This window comes from Salvelinus namaycush, chromosome 24 (genome assembly GCF_016432855.1).
Source record: "Salvelinus namaycush isolate Seneca chromosome 24, SaNama_1.0, whole genome shotgun sequence".
Taxonomy (NCBI): domain Eukaryota; kingdom Metazoa; phylum Chordata; class Actinopteri; order Salmoniformes; family Salmonidae; genus Salvelinus; species Salvelinus namaycush.
The window spans coordinates 11667914-11686824 of record NC_052330.1 but is presented as its reverse complement, the minus strand read 5'-3'; the positions used below and the strand labels follow the sequence as shown (position 1 = coordinate 11686824).

General features: G+C 42.6%; 1 protein-coding gene across 1 annotated transcript in view; it reads right to left on the bottom strand.

Moving 5' to 3' along the window:
- Positions 1-513: 513 nt before the first annotated feature.
- LOC120019707 (protein broad-minded-like) overlaps positions 514-18911 on the bottom strand; it is a 40569-nt gene continuing 22171 nt past the window's right edge. Inside the window, exons 24-34 of the mRNA XM_038963109.1 lie at positions 18549-18671; positions 18132-18240; positions 17477-17570; positions 16916-17041; positions 14409-14492; positions 8654-8723; positions 8141-8256; positions 7428-7582; positions 6274-6414; positions 3776-3964; positions 514-1546 (exon numbers count right to left, since the gene is read on the bottom strand). Coding sequence (XP_038819037.1) covers positions 1427-1546; positions 3776-3964; positions 6274-6414; positions 7428-7582; positions 8141-8256; positions 8654-8723; positions 14409-14492; positions 16916-17041; positions 17477-17570; positions 18132-18240; positions 18549-18671 — 1327 coding nt within the window. The 3' untranslated portion in view covers positions 514-1426. The remainder of the gene's footprint in view (positions 1547-3775; positions 3965-6273; positions 6415-7427; positions 7583-8140; positions 8257-8653; positions 8724-14408; positions 14493-16915; positions 17042-17476; positions 17571-18131; positions 18241-18548; positions 18672-18911) is intronic.

Sequence of the window (18911 nt, the reverse complement as noted above, 5' to 3'; positions counted from 1 at the left end):
CTATTCTGTGAGTTGGTTGCCCATCAATATGTCTGGTGTGAGGTATTGAGTTGTTATTCCCAAACCACCCTGCTCCACACGCATGCAAGGTGAACAGTATACCGCACCAACATAGGCATTAGTAACCACTGAAATGCTAGTAAAAAATAAATAAATAAATAAATAATAATATCGGGAATCTGCTAAGAAAAGGCTTGTAGTGTCGCACAGCAGCTGAGGGTGTGCCTTAATTACCACAATCAGTGTAATGATAACTAATTAGCCAATTCAAATTAGTTCCTGTAATTTAAAGTCTATCATTGAGATGAACTATTAGAGTCATCATTACTGTAAAGGTTGCTGTTGTCATTTCTAAAATGTAATCTAAGCGCCATCTCCAGCAGATGCAGCAGTGTTGGCCGATGAGATTTTTCACATAATTTAAATAAACAGCTCATTACACTGAAATTAATTGATTTAGCACAACGGAATTATGGGACGTACAAACAGGGGACAAAGGACACTGACAGACAATCAAACCTAGACTGAATGTTCAATTTTATTTAACACATGGGAGATCAAAGATAAAGAAATAAAAGTCAAACTCATTTTAAACCTCACTTCAAGTGCTTATCGGGTAAACATTTTGTGGCACTGGTTTCTATCTCTTCTATCGACCTCTGCCCTACGTAGATGGTAAACAGTATATAATATTTAACAGTTGTGTTGGAGTAACCAAGGGCTTTAATGATCTCATTCATTATTCAGAGGCGCTCGTATCAGATGGTTCAGCCTGAAGAGAGAGATGGGCTGTTTACTAAGACTTGTAACAACAACACGCTGCCTCTCCACGGTCACCATCAAGCCTCTCAATGAGGAGAATGGACCCACAACATAGATACACTTGGTAAGCTACACTTGTGGCACGTACACAGCTCATACACCTCCCATTACGGTTAGGAGCTTACGATCTGTAATGCATTGACGAGTAGAAGTAGAATTAAAAGGTGGGAAACAAACAGTCGTCATATTGTCTAGTGGAGGTATTCGTAGTGGCTGTATCGGATAGGAGAGGTCAGTAGGTTTACAGGTAAATATCATTATGCCCTTAAGGTTGGATTAATATAGAGAATGATCATAACATTTCAAGACGATCCATGAAGACGTAAATAGACAAGAAAGTACATCAAGCAAGAAGTTAATTACCATGTATTTCATAACATTATCTCAATCCGTTAAATAATATGGCATACATACATTATATGCCACTGTACATCTTTAAATATGGCGAGAAATATTGACAGATCTTAGAGGTAAAAAAAAACATTTTTTTTACAGAGAGCATACGCAATATCAAATGTTAAACCCGTCTTGAGAATCCTTTACCTTGTTACAACCAGTCCCAGTGCAGCCTGGTGAGTGGAGACTATTGTGTGTCGTAGCACTGCTAGCTGACTCTCTGGGAGATATTGTTCATGTCTGTCAGTACCATTGTTCTGTAACTGCGCTCCAGACCCTCCATGTACTCAAGGTAATTACTCACTCTGAAGCCAAGGATGGGTTCCTCCTGATGGGAATCAAGGGGAGAGAAGAGAACACAACAACTCTGGTTAGGCTCCTAGTCCAGAGCTTTATGGGCTGTGTGTGTGTGTGTGTGTGTGTGTGTGTGTGTGTGTGTGTGTGTGTGTGTGTGTGTGTGTGTGCGTGCGGTAAGGGGGGTGGCATAGCAATATACAACCAACAACAACGTGGACTTAACAACCTGTAATAGTGCAGCCAGTATGTGGTATGACCTAATTTGCAAGGACAACTTATCAACCCCAATTGGATCAAGACAAAATGCTAGGGATAAGAAGATAACATTTAATTTGGTCATTTGTACTGTCAGCAATTTACTTTAAGGTATTATAATTACTCTCAGTGACACATCTTTTATGGTGATTCTCAAGTTCACAGACAATGAAAATGAAAAACACTCAGTGTGCAGTGCAAGTGTATTCTGTTTGCTACCTACAGAACACAGCACCCAAAGGGCAGGTTGGCATTTATTGTCATGAATCTTGCCCTGGAGGTAGCTATGCAGAGTGGTCACTAGCTAGCACAGTCACAAAATCATAAAATCTGATTTAAACTGAACCTTAACCATACTGCTAAGCCTAATCTGAATGCCTAACCCTAACCTTCAATTAAGATCAAAAAGCACATTTCATTTTCATGACTTTTTTATGAACAACCCTGATCAAACAAGTGCAAAGCTAATTTCACATCCTTAAATTCACGCTTTAAATGATGTAGAGAGGTACAGGTACGAGGTCTTTGTGTCTGAGTACATTGCCAGACATAAGGTAGACCTGTTATCTACAGTATGTTCAGGAGTACATTCACTTAATCACCCTGTCAAAACATGAGAGTGCCGTCATGATAAATGTGAGATTAGCATGAAGAACATCCTACATCCTGTTTCTTTCTCTGTAGACGCCAATCTTTGTATGAAAATCCATCAAAATGACCAATGCAATTTCCCTTTATCACTTGTCACCCAGAAAAGAGCTGTAAACACCGTCAAACAAGTGGAAATAGTGAACAGATAAGAATTCATACAGCAAGAAGGTATACCAACTGTACTGCAGCCTCGATCTTATTGTTACCGTGAGAGAGAAGTAAGTAAGGGAAGAAGTGGACATGTTGGAAGGCACTTTAGAAAATGTTTCGGAGCACTTCTTTGGGTGATAAAACCTATGGCAGCATTGTGTAATGACAGACATTTCCTTTAGAATTTTCACAAAGAAAGGATTTATTTTCAGTTTTTCATGTAACATCTGAGTCACTGACGATGCTTTTTCACTTTGTGTCTTCCACCGCATCAAGCTGCAGACTGACATCAAGAACAATTGTACCGGGGGCCTCCCGGGTGGCGCAGTGGTCTAGGGCACTGCATCGCAGTGCTAACTGCGCCACCAGAGTCTCTGGGTTCGCCCCCAGGCTCTGTCGCAGCCGGCCGCGACCGGGAGGTCCGTGGGGCGACGCACAATTGGGCTAGCGTCGTCCGGGTTAGGGAGGGTTTGGCCGGTAGGGATTCCCTTGTCTCATCGCGCTCCAGCGACTCCTGTGGCGGGCTGGGCGCAGTGCGCGCTAACCAAGGGGGCCAGGTGCACGGTGTTTCCTCCGACACATTGGTGCGGCTGGCTTCCGGGTTGGAGGCGCGCTGTGTTAAAGAAGCAGTGCGGCTTGGTTGGGTTGTGCCTCGGAGGACGCATGGCTTTCGACCTTCGTCTCTCCCGAGCCCGTACGGGAGTTGTAGCGATGAGACAAGATAGTAATTACTAGCGATTGGATACCACGAAAATTGGGGAGAAAAGGGGATAAAATTTAAAAAAAAAATAAAAAAAAAAAAAGAACAATTGTACCAAGTCATTTCCATTTCAATGTTTTATTTACATGAAATATAGACTCAAGAAGGTGTAGATATGTAAAAACCCAACAAACCCATCCGAAGTCCGGCTTAAACCCTTCTCATATTATTCAAAGTGTGAACCTCAATGAGCATATACAAGATGGCATGTTTCAAACTTTCCAAGTTGAACCGAGGACAGTGAAGAGGCTGCTTAAGTGTGTTTCTGTCAAGCTGTATTTGCTACAAAAATGCATGCTACAATTCATCACAAGAATATCTCCAGATACAGCCATAACATGATCTTTTATTCAAACTACTGTCAGAGTCTGTTGATGGAGCGTGGACTCTGCTGTTATCTGCTGAAGACCGATTCACTAACTCCAGGTAGACAAACAGACTCACCTTGAGGAAGACCTGCAGGTCCTGGGTCTGTGTGTGCTGCAGGATGTCCTGCTGCAGGTGTTTCAGCACAGCCACACACATGTACACCTGGTAGTCCGGCCCCATCACCACACAGGTGGACACGTAGTGGCAGATCTCAGACCAGTCCAGGTAGTTCCAGAAACACTGGCCTAGCCACTGCACACACATCTGGAAAAACACCCGCCCACACATTTAATAAATTATATAAAGAATGTAAACCATAAAATTAGATGGTTGAAGTGATGAAAATAAAGGGTTATGCTTTTTATTTATTTTTTATCTAATGACTTGGAGAAAAGACTATTAAGACTTTGAGGCAGTAGCTTTATGGAGTATGCAGAGTGGTTGTAAGTCTACCATGTGCTTTAATAACTGGGGTTACATGAAAAATAACTGGACAGCCTGACTGACCATAATAGACTTAACACTCTACCTAGGATACTGAAGCACACAGAGGACAATAGGTAAAAAAAAAAAAAAAAAGTCCCTTTTTTAGGACCCTGTCTTTCAAAGATAATTCGTAAAAATCCAAATAACTTCACAGGTCTTCATTGTAAAGGGCTTAAACACTGTTTCCCATGCTTGTTCAATGAACCATAACCAATTAATGAACATGCACCTGTGGAACAGTCGTTAAGACACTAACAGCTTACAGACGGTAGGCAATTAAGGTCACAGTTATGAAAACTTGGGACACTAAAGAGGCCTTTCTACTGACTCTGAAAAACACCAAAAGAAAGATGTCCCTGCTCATCTGTGTGAACGTGCCTTAGGCATGCTGCAAGGAGGCATGAGGACTGCAGATGTGGCCAGGGCAATAAATTGCAATGTCCGTACTGTGAGACGCCCAAGACAGCGCTGGAGGTTCTGTCATGGTCTGGGGCTGTCATGGTCTGGAACTACCTGGACTGGCTCATCCTGACATGACCCTCCAGCATGACAATGCCACCAGCCATACTGCTCGTTCTGTGCGTGATTTCCTACAAGACAGGAATGTCAGTGTTCTGCCATGGCCAGCGAAGAGCCCGGATCTCAATCCCATTGAGCACATCTGGGACCTGTTGGATCGGAGGGTGAGGGATAGGGCCAATCCCCTCAGAAATGTCCGGGAACTTGCAGGTGCCTTGGTGGAAGAGTGGGGTAACATCTCACAGCAAGAACTGGCAAATCTGGTGCAGTCCATGAGGAGGAGATGATCTGCAGTACTTATTGCAGCTGGTGGCTAAACCAGATACTGACTGTTACTTTTGATTTTCACCCCCCCTTTGTTCAGGGACACATTATTCCATTTCTGTTAGTCACATGTCTGTGGAACTTGTTCAGATTATGTTTCAGTTGTTGAATCTTATGTTCATACAAATATTTACACATGTTAAGTTTACTGAAAATAAACGCAGTTGACAGTGAGAGGACGTTTTGTTTTTTGCTGAGTTTATTTTCAATGCATAATGGATTACTATCAAGTTCATATAATGCAGCAATAAAAACAATGACAAATCCTAATTGGTTTTCCTGTCAGAATCACCAGTGCACTGAACACCCTTTACAGTTCTTTCTAACTGGGCCTCCAAGAGCATGTTGAGAATGCATTGTATTTTCAAGTTATTTTCAATTACAGTATTTTGAAGGGAAAGAAGTGAATTCAACTTGAACTATTCAGTCAGACAGAGCTAACCCAAGTCCCAGCCTGTTCTGCTAGGCCCTCCACCTCTGCCCACCAACTCCACACTGCAATTTACTCTGTATGTTTACGTTCTCTGAATATCTTTCCTAGCAACTCCAAAGGATGTGGCGTAGCTGCAGCTGGAATTTCAACGAGGCACCCAGGAGCACAATAATATCTTGCCATTCCTGATGGAGGAATGAATCTGACCTTCATCCGATGGTCAGATTCATGACGTGATTCCTGATTTGTCATGTTTTCAAAACTCAACTTATTAGGGTATATTTTCATTTATGGCAAAGAATATACTGGATTTCTATATAGAGCTGTGATTGGGAAACTGGGAGGAAGTGCATTCAATAGTTTGCACCCAATGACTTTGACTTAAAAGCTATATTATAAACTTTTTTTATTGTGAGAGACTCTTTGGCTTATAGTCCCTGTTGACACACATTACGTCTGAGATGACAGTCCGCCTGAAACACTGAGCCAAAAGGAGATGAGATCAAAAGGAAGATTTTTCAAGGTGAACTTTTTGTTTGAGGATGAAAGTTTACGTCAAGGGAATCAACTGTGGCAAGCCGAACAACAGAGGGATTCCGCAGCCTCAGTTCTGAACTTTTATATGGAGAATAAGTACTACTGTCACCTTGAGGGAAACGTATTATGCCGGTTCATGAAAACTAATTTTCTATCCCATTTTAATGGTCATAAGCATGGTCAAAATAGTCCCTTAGCGTGTCCATTTCATTATAATACCATCCTGATGAGTGAAACATTTGGACAAGTGAAAGGACGAAGGGTGATATTATACCTGGGAGGGGGTAAAACCGGACATCCTGAAGGCAGAGAAAACTAGAGGCACTTCAGTCTTCAGCAGCATCTCTACATAGTGTGTTGTGCATGAGTAGACCGGATGGATGCTAGACTGAGCTATCTCCATGGGTAGGTGAACCTAAAAGGTGAAGAGAAGTTCAGATTTACAAAGCATAGTAACTAACTACAAAAGCCAAGCTCTGTAGGTTAATAGCTAAACTTGCCAAATATGAACGCCAAATGCCAAACAGACAGCTGATTGGTCTGATTTTCACTCCTCAATTTCCTCCAAACAGAATTGTCAGAGCCCAATGCTTTCGGAGAACGCAGTGTGTGTGCGTGCGTGTATGTGTTTCACTGGGTACACTGTGTGAATTTGCTACTATCACTTAATCACTTGTCCCTCTGTTCTTCTAGGTATTGACAGCATCGACCGCATAAAATTTACAGAGGATTGTGCCGCCACTGTTTAGTAATTCTCCCTCATCTGCGACATGGTGTGCTTACTCCCATCTGCCTGCATACATCCTGATTTGCATGCACTGCTGTTTGGATGGCAGAGCCATGAAGATTTGTAATCAGTTGTGCAAGCGCTTCCACCATTTCCAAGACATATTCTTACTGCTGAAACGCTATTAACGGCTGAGTATTCAACGTCATCAGCAGCCAGAGATGGCTGTTTCCAAATGTAAGTGGGGACATTGATAATGACTATTCCAGCATAATCGTATCATATTCACCAAGAAAACACGCAGTATTAAGAATCCCTAGTCTACACAGATACAAACGATAACATAACTCAAACGTGTATGATTTGGCTTGTGGTGCATAAATTGGGTGAGAATATTTAGCATTAAAATGCAACTCATCTTTCCAATGTATGGCCATACAAATGACAGTATTTCATAAGAATCCAATTTTGCAGGAGGATTCATTACACGCTCCCACCAAATGAAAGACGTGTTTATCTCCTTACATACTTTTAACCGTCTTCTTCCTTGACTACTTCCAAAGCTGCATGAAAATAGAAGGCAGGGAGAAACAGAGGGAGAGAGCAGGGGGAGAAAAGAGCTACGCTCTATCTGTCAGACTGGAGGCAACTTAGTATTCAGTCCCTTCCTGGAAGAACGAGGGGTGGGCTGCTGGACTCACCGATCCGTGGAGCCTGGCGGGCCAGAGGAAGGCTGATGTGAGCAGGGTGGAAAGGTGGAGGAGGAGGCGGAGGGCTCTCTCCATGTCTCCAGCCATGATGAGGAACACGGTGGAGGCGAACCAGTCATGACCTGGGTAGGCTCCCTGCAGAGTGTCTGGTGGAGGGGAGTTATGGAGAGGCTTTGACAGAGTGCAACATCTGGGCCTGTCTGACTGGACATCACCATGGCCCCCCAGCAGAACAACCAGACCAGGGGTAATGTCAGGGCCACTATAAAAAACCCACCCAGAGCACCACAGGCCAGTCTCAGCAGGCAGGAGAGGGGTTAAAGATTGAGGGGACTGAGGCTGGATGCAGTGGGCCTCCTCAATTTGATTGACAGACACATACTGTAGGGGAGTGGACGATGATGATAAACATAGACGTATGAATCTGAATTTAAAATAGAGCATAGTCATGAGAGGCTCTTATCAGGTAATAAAGAGAGGAATCTCAGCAGAACTTCAAGTATCATTCAATTGAGAAAAATGTAAGTTTCTGAAAGCCTCTTGAGGGTTCATGTTGCGTCCTTGAAAAAAGCAGGTGTAAAATATATTTTCTTCCTCTGAGAGAAAATAATAGATATCACTTTACTGACTCTGGAATAGTCAGCAGATGCTTAGTCAGTCCCATTGTGATTCGTATGGTTGTCAAACATAGCTGATAAGGATACAAAGCTCCGACGTGAGTTTGGCTCTCTGTTGAGATAGGAGCTCTTGGCAATGCTTCATCAAAAGACAGAGGTCCTGCTCAGAGTTATCCCTCAGTAAGTTCAGATGTCTCCCATACCTACAAACAAACAGACACAAATTCAAACATTCAGGATTCTACTGTAGATCACACTTTGACTCATCTATTTAACAAATTATGTGGTGTTCAATCAGAACAATTAGGGTTAATAGAAGGATATAATTAGCCTAAATGAGCCTTGTCTTAATGCTCATCTCTCATTAGCATATCGCCCAAAGAGTACGCAATATCTTATTTGAGTTCATAGAAAGTTTACCTATTGTTCTAGAATGTCTCTGCAATAGTGCTGATCACTATATCATTCTGTAATAATCATTTTTTTGTTATCTTTATTGGCCGTTGAGTACCTGCTCTCTCTGAGAAAATGGCTGGTGCTTACTGGGGGGATTGGAACAAAGCTGGGAGGTTCAGACTTTGAGGATGCAGACGGCGTTACCTGAGAGAGGCCTGAATCCCCAGCTGGTCCACAGACGACAGGCTGCCAGTCTTTATGCCGCTCCCCGACGCTATAAAACACGCAATAAAGGAACTGGAAATTACCAGGGGTTTACTCACTAGCGCTCCCCAGCCATCAATAAAAATGTTAATTCAATGACTGTGGCAAAGCAAAGCGACTGTGCCTTTGGCAATGCTCGCTCATTTGGCGAAATGACTCAAACCCTAATCTCGCATCAAGTGATACACTGCAGAGATGATCAGACGAGCGTTCTGTATTCATCATAGAAACCAATGCATGCTTTAATTGAGAAAATGGCCTTGATGAGAGTGAAGTAAACCTGCAGCTCTGTGGAAACTACTCTTCCCTCCTTATTAATATCAGTGCCACTCCCTGATTGAAATGACTATCTAATGGAGATGAATGGCTTCTCTCTCCCGTCTGCCATTGTTTCTTCTTGATAGATGAGCCCCTGAGAAAGGCCTGGGAGTGAGGTGAAGGAACTCCAGCAAATGACTCTCCACCACATAATGGCAGCCCCTCGACATGAGCAAATCTGTGAGCCTGTTGTTAATGTCAATCACAAGCCATGACAGGAGAGGGGAAGAGAGCTAAACCACACAGGCTATGACAACTGCTCCCCTGATGGACCATTTGGTGAAAGGAATAACTTCACGGAGGAAAGGACAAAAGGGGAAAACAGGGCATGGGAGTGTGTGTGTGCATGTATGTCTGAGGGGGAGATGGGAGAGTGTGAGAGAGAAATGGTTTTCTTGACTTTTCAAGTTTCTTTAGACTTTTTCTACAATTCTCCCTCCTTTGTGAGCTACAGTACAGCCCAAGAGTACAGCTCAGCTCTAATGAGCATGTCTCGCACAAAGAGACTCCAGTGTTTGTTTGAGTTAAGCAAGCGAAGCGAAGAAAGAACACTTCAAATCAAAATCAAATGTAATTTGTCACATGCTCCAAATACAACACGAGTAGACTTTACAGTGAAATGCTTACTTTGCAGTGTAGAGTTAAAAAGTAAGACACATATTTGCTGAATAAAAAAGGAAATAGTAACACAATAAAAACAATAACGAGGCTATATACAAGAAGTACCAGTACCGAGTTAATGTGCAGGGGTACGAGGTAGTTGAGGTAATACAGTATGTACATTTGGGTAGGGGTAAAAGTGACTAGGCAATCAGGACATATCATAAACAGAGTAGCAGCAGAGTGTGTGAAAGTGTCAATCTGTGAGTGTGTGTGTATGGAGTCAATATGCATGTGTGTATGTGTGTTTTGTGTGTGTGAGCGTATGTAGTGTGAGTGTGTGGGTAGAGTCTAGTGAGTGTGCATACAGCCAGTGCAAGGGAGTCAGTGCAAAACAACTAAGATAAATAAATAATAATAAAGGGTCAATGTAAATAGTCCTGGTAGCCATGTGATTAACTGTTCATCAGTCTTATGGCTAGAAGCTGTTCAGGTGCCTTTTGGTCACAGACTTGGCGCTCTGGTACCACTTGCCATGTGGAAGCAGAGAGAAGAGTCTATGACTTGGGTGGCTGGAGTATTTTTAGGGCCTTCCTCTGACACCGCCTGGTATAAAAGTCCTGAATAGCAGGGAGTTTGGCCCCAAACTGGGCTGTACTCACTACCTTCTGTAGCCCCTTGCGGTCGGATGCCGAGCAGTTGCCATACCAAGCGGTGATGCAGCCAGTCAAGATGCTCTCAGTGGTGCAGCTGTAGAACTTTCTGAGGATCTGTGGGCCCATGCCAAATCTTTTCAGCCTCCTGAGGGGGGGGGGGGGGGGGGGGGATGTCGTGCCCTCTTCACGATTGTGTTGGTGTGTTTGGACCATGATAGGTCCTTAGTGATGTGGACACTGAAGAACTTGAAGGTCTCGACCCGCTCTACTACTGCCCCGTCGACGTGAATGGGGGTGTATCGGCACTCCGTTTCCTGTAGTCCACGATAAGCTCCTTTATCTTGCTGACGTTGAGGGAGAGGTTGTTGTCCTGGCACTACACTGCCAAGTCTCTGACCTCGTCCCTATAGGCTGTCTCATTGTCGTCGGTGATCAAGCCTATCACCGTCGCGTTGTCGGCAAACTTAATGATGGTGTTGGAGTCGTGTGCGGCCACGCAGTCCTGGGTGAACAGGGATTACAGGAGGGGACTGACCCATGAGGGGCCCCTGTGTTGAGGGTCAGCGTGGCAGATGTGTTGTTGCCTACCCTAACCATCTGGTGGCGGCCCGTCAGGAAGTCCAGGATCCAGTTGCAGAGGGAGGTGTTCAGTCCCAGGTTCCTGAGCTTAGTGATGAGCTTGGAGGGCACTATGGTGTTAAACGCTGAGCTGTAGTCAATGAACAGCATTCTCACATAGGTATTTCTTTTGTCCAGGTGGGAAAGGGCAGTGTGGAGTGCAATAGAGATTGTGTCATCTGTGGATCTGTTGGGGCAGTATGCGAATTGGAGTGGGTCTGCAATGATGGTGTTGATGTGAGCCATGACCAGCCTTTCAAAGCATTTCATGGCTACAGATGTGAGTGCTATGAGATGGTAGTCATTTAGACAGGTTACCTTGGCATTCTTAGGCACAGGGACTATGGTGGTTTGCTTTCCTACTGTCCTGTAGGTTATCAGTCCAACCCTCTTCCTGGAGATCTACTGTCCTGTAGGTTTTCAGTCCAACCCTCTTCCTGGAGATCTACTGTCCTGTAGGTTTTCAGTCCAACCCTCTTCCTGGAGATCTACTGTCCTGTAGGTTTTCAGTCCAACCCTCTTCCTGGAGATCTACTGTCCTGTAGGTTTTCAGTCCAACCCTCTTCCTGGAGATCTACTGTCCTGTAGGTTTTCAGTCCAACCCTCTTCCTGGAGATCTCCTGTCCTGTAGGTTTTCAGTCCAACCCTAATTTAGCATATCTGTTACAGCTAGTTAAGGTCCTGTTGAGCAGCTAATTAGTAGAATCCGGTGTGTTAATTTAGGGTTGGACTGAAAACCCACAGGACGGTAGATCTCCAGGAAGAGGGTTGGGCAGCCCTGATGTAGGTATTACAGACTGGGTCAGAGAGATGTTGAAAATGTCAGTGAAGACACTTTCCAGCAGGTCAGCGCATGCTTTGAGTACTCGCCCTGGTAATCCCTCTGGGCCTGCGGCCTTGTGAATGTTAACCTGTTGAAAGCACTTAAAATTCTCTCACATCGGCGGAGAGTGTGATCATACAGTCGTCAGGGGACAGCATGGTTCAGTGTTGCTTGCCTTGAAGCGAGCATAGAAGGAATTTAGCTTATCTGGTAGGCTCACATCACTGGGCATCTCTCAGCTCGGTTTCCCTTTGTAATCTGTGATAGTTTGCAAGCCCTGCCACATTCATGGTATTGATCAGGACTAAAGCACATAGAGGGCTCAATGAGAAACACTGACGCACCTCTGCATGTTACCAAGTCAACCATATACGATTAGACATTTATTAACAGAATTCTACAGGAACACATGACGGAACATATATAAAGGAAGGGGTCTCAAACAGTGATAAAGGTATATTAGCCTAGGTTTGAGGAAACACTAAAACTAAGCTCCAAGAAAACATGAAAATAAAGATTCAAATCAGCACCAATGCTTTAGAAATGACAGACTGGTCTAAAGTTACTAGCTAGCTCCCGTTAATAGATAATGGGCAGTGAGGTCTCATTGGACCCTGAAAACGTTGATGTGTGTTGATAGCATAATGAGGCTAAAAGAACACCAAAGCACTGAGGATCCTTTGAACTTCAAGGGAAAGTTAGTTAAATAACTACTGATGAGATGGAGAGAATGTTCTCACTGAACAGTAAATAACCTGCCTTTGGATTTCTGGACAAAGAGCCAGATGTCATGATGGAGCACATTGTACGAGATAAATAATACATGGAAAATGATTGTAACACTAGGGAAAAAAACTATATTTGAGTTGGATTTAAAATGTTCTATTCTATATGAGTGGCGGATGGATGCTGATTTGTCCTGACATTAGATATCCACATACAGTTGAAGTCGGAAGTTTACATACACCTTAGCCAAATACATTTAAACTCAGTTTTTCACAATTCCTGACATTTAATCCTAATAAGAATTCCCTGTTTTAGGTCAGTTAGGATCACCACTTTATTTTAAGAATGTGAAATGTCAGAATAATAGTAGAGAGAATGATTTATTTCAGCTTTTATTTCTTTCATCACATTCCCAGTGGGTCAGAAGTTTACATACACTCAATTAGTATTTGGTAGCATTGCCTTTAAATTGTTTAACTTGGGTCAAATGTTTCGGGTAGCCTTCCACAAGCTTCCCACAATAAGTTTGGTGAATTTTGGCCCATTTCTCCTGACAGAGCTGGTGGAACTGAGTCAGGTTTGTAGGCCTCCTTGCTCGCACACGCCTTTTCAGTTCTTTCCACAAATGTTCTATGGGATTGAGGTCAGGACTTTGTGATGGCCACTCCAATACTTTGACTTTGTTGTCCTTAAGCTATTTTGCCACAACTTTGGAAGTATGCTTGGGGTCATTGTCCATTTGGAAGACCCATTTGCGACCAAGCTTTAACTTCCTGACTGATATCTTGAGATGTTGCTTCAATATATCCACATAATTTTCCTACCTCATGATGCCATCTATTTTGTGAAGTGCACCAGTCCCTCCTGCAGCAATGCACCCCCACAACATGATGCTGCCACCCCCGTGCTTCACGGTTGCGATGGTGTTCTTCGGCTTGCAAGCCTCCCCCTTTTTCCTCCAAACATAACGATGGTCATTATGGTCAAACAGTTCTATTTTTGTTTCATCAGACCAGAGGACATGTCTCCAAAAAGTACGATATTTGTCCCCATGTGCAGTTGCAAACCGTAGTCTGGCTTTTTTATGGCAGTTTTGGAGCAGTGGCCTCTTCCTTGCTGAGAGTCCTTTCAGGTTATGTCGATATAGAACTCGTTTTACCATGGATATAGATACTTTTGTACCTGTTTCCTCCCGCATCTTCACAAGGTCCTTTGCTGTTGTTCTGGGATTGATTTTCACTTTTCGCACCAAAGTACGTTCATCTCTAGGAGACAGAACGCGTCCCCTTCCTGAGCGGTATGACGGCTGCGTGGTCCCATGGTGTTTATACTTGCGTACTATTGTTTGTACAGATGAACGTGGTATCTTCAGGCATTTGGAAATTGCTCCCAAGGATGAACCCTGTGTGGAGGTCTACATTTGTTTTTCTGAGGTCTTAGCTGATTTTTTTTGATTTTCCCATGATGTCAAGCAAAGAGGCACTGAGTTTGAAGGTAGGCCTTGAAATACATCCACAGGTACACCTCCAATTGACTAAAATTATGTCAATTAGCCTATCAGAAGCTTCTAAAGCCATTACATCATTTTCTGGAATTTTCCAAGCTGTTTAAAGGCACAGTCAACTTAGTGTGTCATGCACAAAGTAGATGTCCTAACCGACTTGGCAAAACCATAGTTTGTTAACAAGACATTTGTGGAGTGGTTGAAAAACGAGTTTTAATGACTCCAACCTAAGTGTATGTAAACATCCGACTTCAACTGTAGATGAGAGACTCATCACTAATTAAAACAGTTCATTATAGATTAAAAAAAAACTGTGAATGTGACACCGATGGCAGCATTTTATCCTTTGCTCTTTATTTTTGATTGATAAATGTGTCACCACTGGGAAAGCTTCAAGCCAAAATCCACAAAAATGCAAGATGAATCACTCACTCACTAGGCCACACTGACCTATGTAGTCCGCAGGTGGGAAGAAACGTTCTGACGGCAAAGCAGAAAGGTGCGACACAGCCTTCTCCAGTAGATCAGCCAGGACTGTGGGCGGATACAGGAAACACATAGTGGGTTTTAGGAACATCACAGATGCCTTTGAAAAGCCATCTCTCTTCAATGATACATCATGCAAGTACAAATTGAGCTGCTTTTACTGTACACACAGCCGGGAAAATAGGAAGGTAATCAAGCATCTTGTTTATCTAATATATGAAGAAAGGAAGCTCTGTGTAGACAATTTTTATAATTTAAGCTACATCAAAGGCCCTCGTCCTGGGCGCTTCTTTGTCTCTGAATTAAATAAGAAATCAAGAAGTCTCTTACTCTGCACTCCGTGATCCCTTCACAAGCAATAATTCAAAATGTAACTATTTTAGATTGACATTCAGAGGAAGCAATTGAACACACAATGAATCATGACGGTTTCGATGATTAGCAACCAATAAATTACATGAACACCCTCAGAGACCGCAACAGCTGACACATGACAAGTATAGTCAATTACAAGTAAAGTAAATTAAAATCTTACGTGGGAAAGATAGTAATCTTAACAAATTGGTCATTGATACACTTGCAGTTACAGTGGGGCAAAAAAGCATTTAGTCAGCCACCAATTGTGCAAGTTCTCCCACTTAAAAAGATGAGAGAGGCCTGTAATTTTCATCATAGGTACACTTCAACTATGACAGACAAAATGAGAAAAAAAAATCCAGAAAATCACATTGTAGGATTTTAATTTATTTATTTGCAAATTATGGTGGAAAATAAGTATTTGGTCACCTACAAACAAGCAAGATTTCTGGCTCTCACAGACCTGTTGCTGGGCAACACGGACTTTCAACTCCCTCCAAAGATTTTCTATGGGGGTGAGATCTGGAGACTGGCTAGGCCACTCCAGGACCTTGAAATGCTTCTTACGCAGCCACTCCTTCGTTGCCCGGGCGGTGTGTTTGGGATCATTGTCATGCTGAAAGACCCAGCCACGTTTCATCTTCAATGCCCTTGCTGATGGAAGGAGGTTTTCACTCAAAATCTCACGATACATGGCCCCATTCATTCTGTCCTTTACACGGATCAGTCGTCCTGGTCCCTTTGCAGAAAAACAGCCCCAAAGCATGATGTTTCCACCCCCATGCTTCACAGTAGGTATGGTGTTCTTTGGATGCAACTCAGCATTCTTTGTCCTCCAAACACGACGAGTTGAGTTTTTACCAAAAAAGTTCTATTTTGGTTTCATCTGACCATATGACATTCTCCCAATCTTCTTCTGGATTATCCAAATGCTCTCTAGCAAACTTCAGACGGGCCTGGACATGTACTGGCTTAAGCAGGGGGACACGTCTGGCACTGCAGGATTTGAGTCCCTGGCGGCGTAGTGTGTTACTGATGGTAGGCTTTGTTACTTTGGTCCCAGCTCTCTGCAGGTCATTCACTATGTGAGATCTTGCGTGGAGCCCCAGATCGAGGGAGATTATCAGTGGTCTTGTATGTCTTCCATTTCCTAATAATTGCTCCCACAGTTGATTTCTTCAAACCAAGCTGCTTACCTATTGCAGATTCAGTCTTCCCAGCCTGGTGCAGGTCTACAATTTTGTTTCTGGTGTCCTTTGACAGCTCTTTGGTCTTGGCCATAGTGGAGTTTGGAGTGTGACTGTTTGAGGTTGTGGACAGGTGTCTTTTAAACTGATAACAAGTTCAAACAGGTGCCATTAATACAGGTAACGAGTGGAGGACAGAGGAGCCTCTTAAAGAAGAAGTTACAGGTCTGTGAGAGCCAGAAATCTTGCTTGTTTGTAGGTGACCAAATACTTATTTTCCACCATAATTTGCAAATAAATTCATTAAAAATCCTACAATGTGATTTTCTGGATTTTTTTTCTCATTTTGTCTGTCATAGTTGAAGTGTACCTATGATGAAAATTACAGGCCTCTCTCATCTTTTTAAGTGGGAGAACTTGCACAATTGGTGGCTGACTAAATACTTCTTTGCCCCACTGTATATGCAGAGAGCTATTGGTTCTTCATTATCTAGTACTCAGGACACTCAATATGGGTCTATCATTTCATCCACTGACAAATTGATCATCCACTGACAAATTGATCGTCCATTTATTCGTGGGAACTTAACGGACTATCAAATGTTAACATACTGTGTCCTCCGTCTGTGGTTTGAATATAAAACAGATGAGTTATAACCCAACAGAACTATTGTTCTCAAATACAGTGTGTAACGTATTGATTGTAGTATATCATGTAATGGCAAGAACTTTGAAATGTTGATTCAGGGTTTTTATTGATAAACTATTCAAGGTCAGAAGTCTAGGTCTGGGTTTTTCCCTTCTGACCATGTGACCTGACCAGGAATATCTCTGTATCGTATCTAGGACCCAGAGTTGTTCCTGGTTAGACCATGTGGTCTAGAAAAACGTATTGCCCTACACATAACATCATTGTATATCACCCACCGTTCCCTGAGACAATGTTGGACTTGGTGGTCATGGCTTTGCAGTACTGTCTCCTACAGGTATCCATCCAGCTCCCATCCTTCTCTGTGTTCTTGGTGGAGGCCAGGAAGGCACTTATCTCACAGTCTACAGACAAAACAAAAATACATTGTTCACTCCGACTACCAAATGCATTTATTCACATTCTCATCAACTTCCAGTAGAGTCTTTTGCCTCCATTATGCAATCAGAGATATCTTTTCTTTCGTGACCCTGACCTTTTAAACAACATTGACATACAGTTGAAGTCAGAAGTTTACATACACCTTAGCCAAATACATTTAAACTCAGTTTTTCACAATTCCTGATAATGTATAAGGTAATATTTGCCCTATTTTCCCTGGGTTATCTTTGGTAGATTCAGTATGTAATGCTTACCCTGCTTACCCCAGGTAGTCTTTGGAAGATTCAGTATGTAATGCTTACCCTGTTTACCCCGGGTTGTCTTTGGAAGATGCAGTATGTAATTCTTACCCTGTTTACCCCGGGTTGTCTTTGGAAGATTCAGTATGTAACACTTACCCTGTTTACCTCGGGTTGTCTTTGGAAGATTCAGTATATAATACTTGGGCAGAGGGTATGATGAAAACATCGGCCATGGATAAGGGTCAGTGCCCTAAAAAAGATTAATAATCATTATGTTAAAATATATGTGATCTCTGTTTACAAACTCCTACAAGCGTACGTATCTCATATTATTGACACACCTAATAAAAATATGGTGTATTACTGATTGTCTGTAGATGCTGTGTAATAAGTGAAATCTGAGCTATTCCACATGTAAATATTTAGAATATAAATCACATATTTATATTGTGATTTACTTTATTTATTTATTTATTTATTTATATGATTTATTGTGGTTTACTTTTCAGATTCAGAGTACTCTAAATGTCAATGGAGTTTCTTTTGCTAATCCTTATCATCTTGTCTGTGCTATTTACATTCATTGAAGACATGGTGTTATTGAAAGCATGTCTTTCCAGGTCACTAGTTTCTGTGTCACGGAAGCCACGGAATATCACAGCATCCCTGGAACAGGTTACCATGATGAACCTTTTGTATGCAGATGATAGCATTTAAATGTAACACACAGTTCTGGAAAACAATTCCTTCAGTCATCAGGACTTCCTCGACTTGATGTAAGGCCAAGGGGTGTGAGTAGAAAGGCACTGACCTTCTGGAGGACCCTAAGGGGAAGTCTCCTCTCCGATGGTCCTCCAATCACACTCATACGCACCAGGATGTGGTTCCTCTCCACAGATAGACCATCAATGATGAAATCTCTGAGAGAGGAGAGGGGGGAAGGAAAGATGGGAGGAGAAATCTCCACTTCACAAATAAAACTAGCGTGCATGCAGATATATTTATTTTGTGACCGGACAATATGGAGCATTTCAATTCATGAACAGTTGCAATATCCATTAAGGAGGCATTCAAAACACCCTTTTGGAAATTGCCTTTTGTTTACGCTTTATTTCCATGACAAGGCAAATGATCCATTTCTTATTTTGTTGTGATTAACCTCTAACGGTGGAACCAAAGCCTGCCATAGCATTATGAGGCACAGGAAATCAAAACCCTTTTCAAATACCCTTCACCGGACGATGGATCGGTGATGTTGTCCTTCTGACATTGCAGCAACATGTCGGAAATGTTGTACTGTGACTCCAGAAGAAGGAGGGAGTCTAGGTTGCAGCACATCACACTAAGTAATCTGAAAGTACACCAAAATACATAGATAAACACATTTTTACTTCTCAAGAACATAGAATTACAGATCGTACAGACGTAATCGTTATAAAATGACTCAGCCACTTGATTTCGAGTGCTTGCTCTGACAACCCATTGGGTCTAGCTGCCTACTGCTTACACACCTACAACAGACAGCATGTTGTCTTTTTCCCAGGTCTTATGAAAGCTATCATTTGTTTCTGCTAGCCTGCCTTATTGCCTT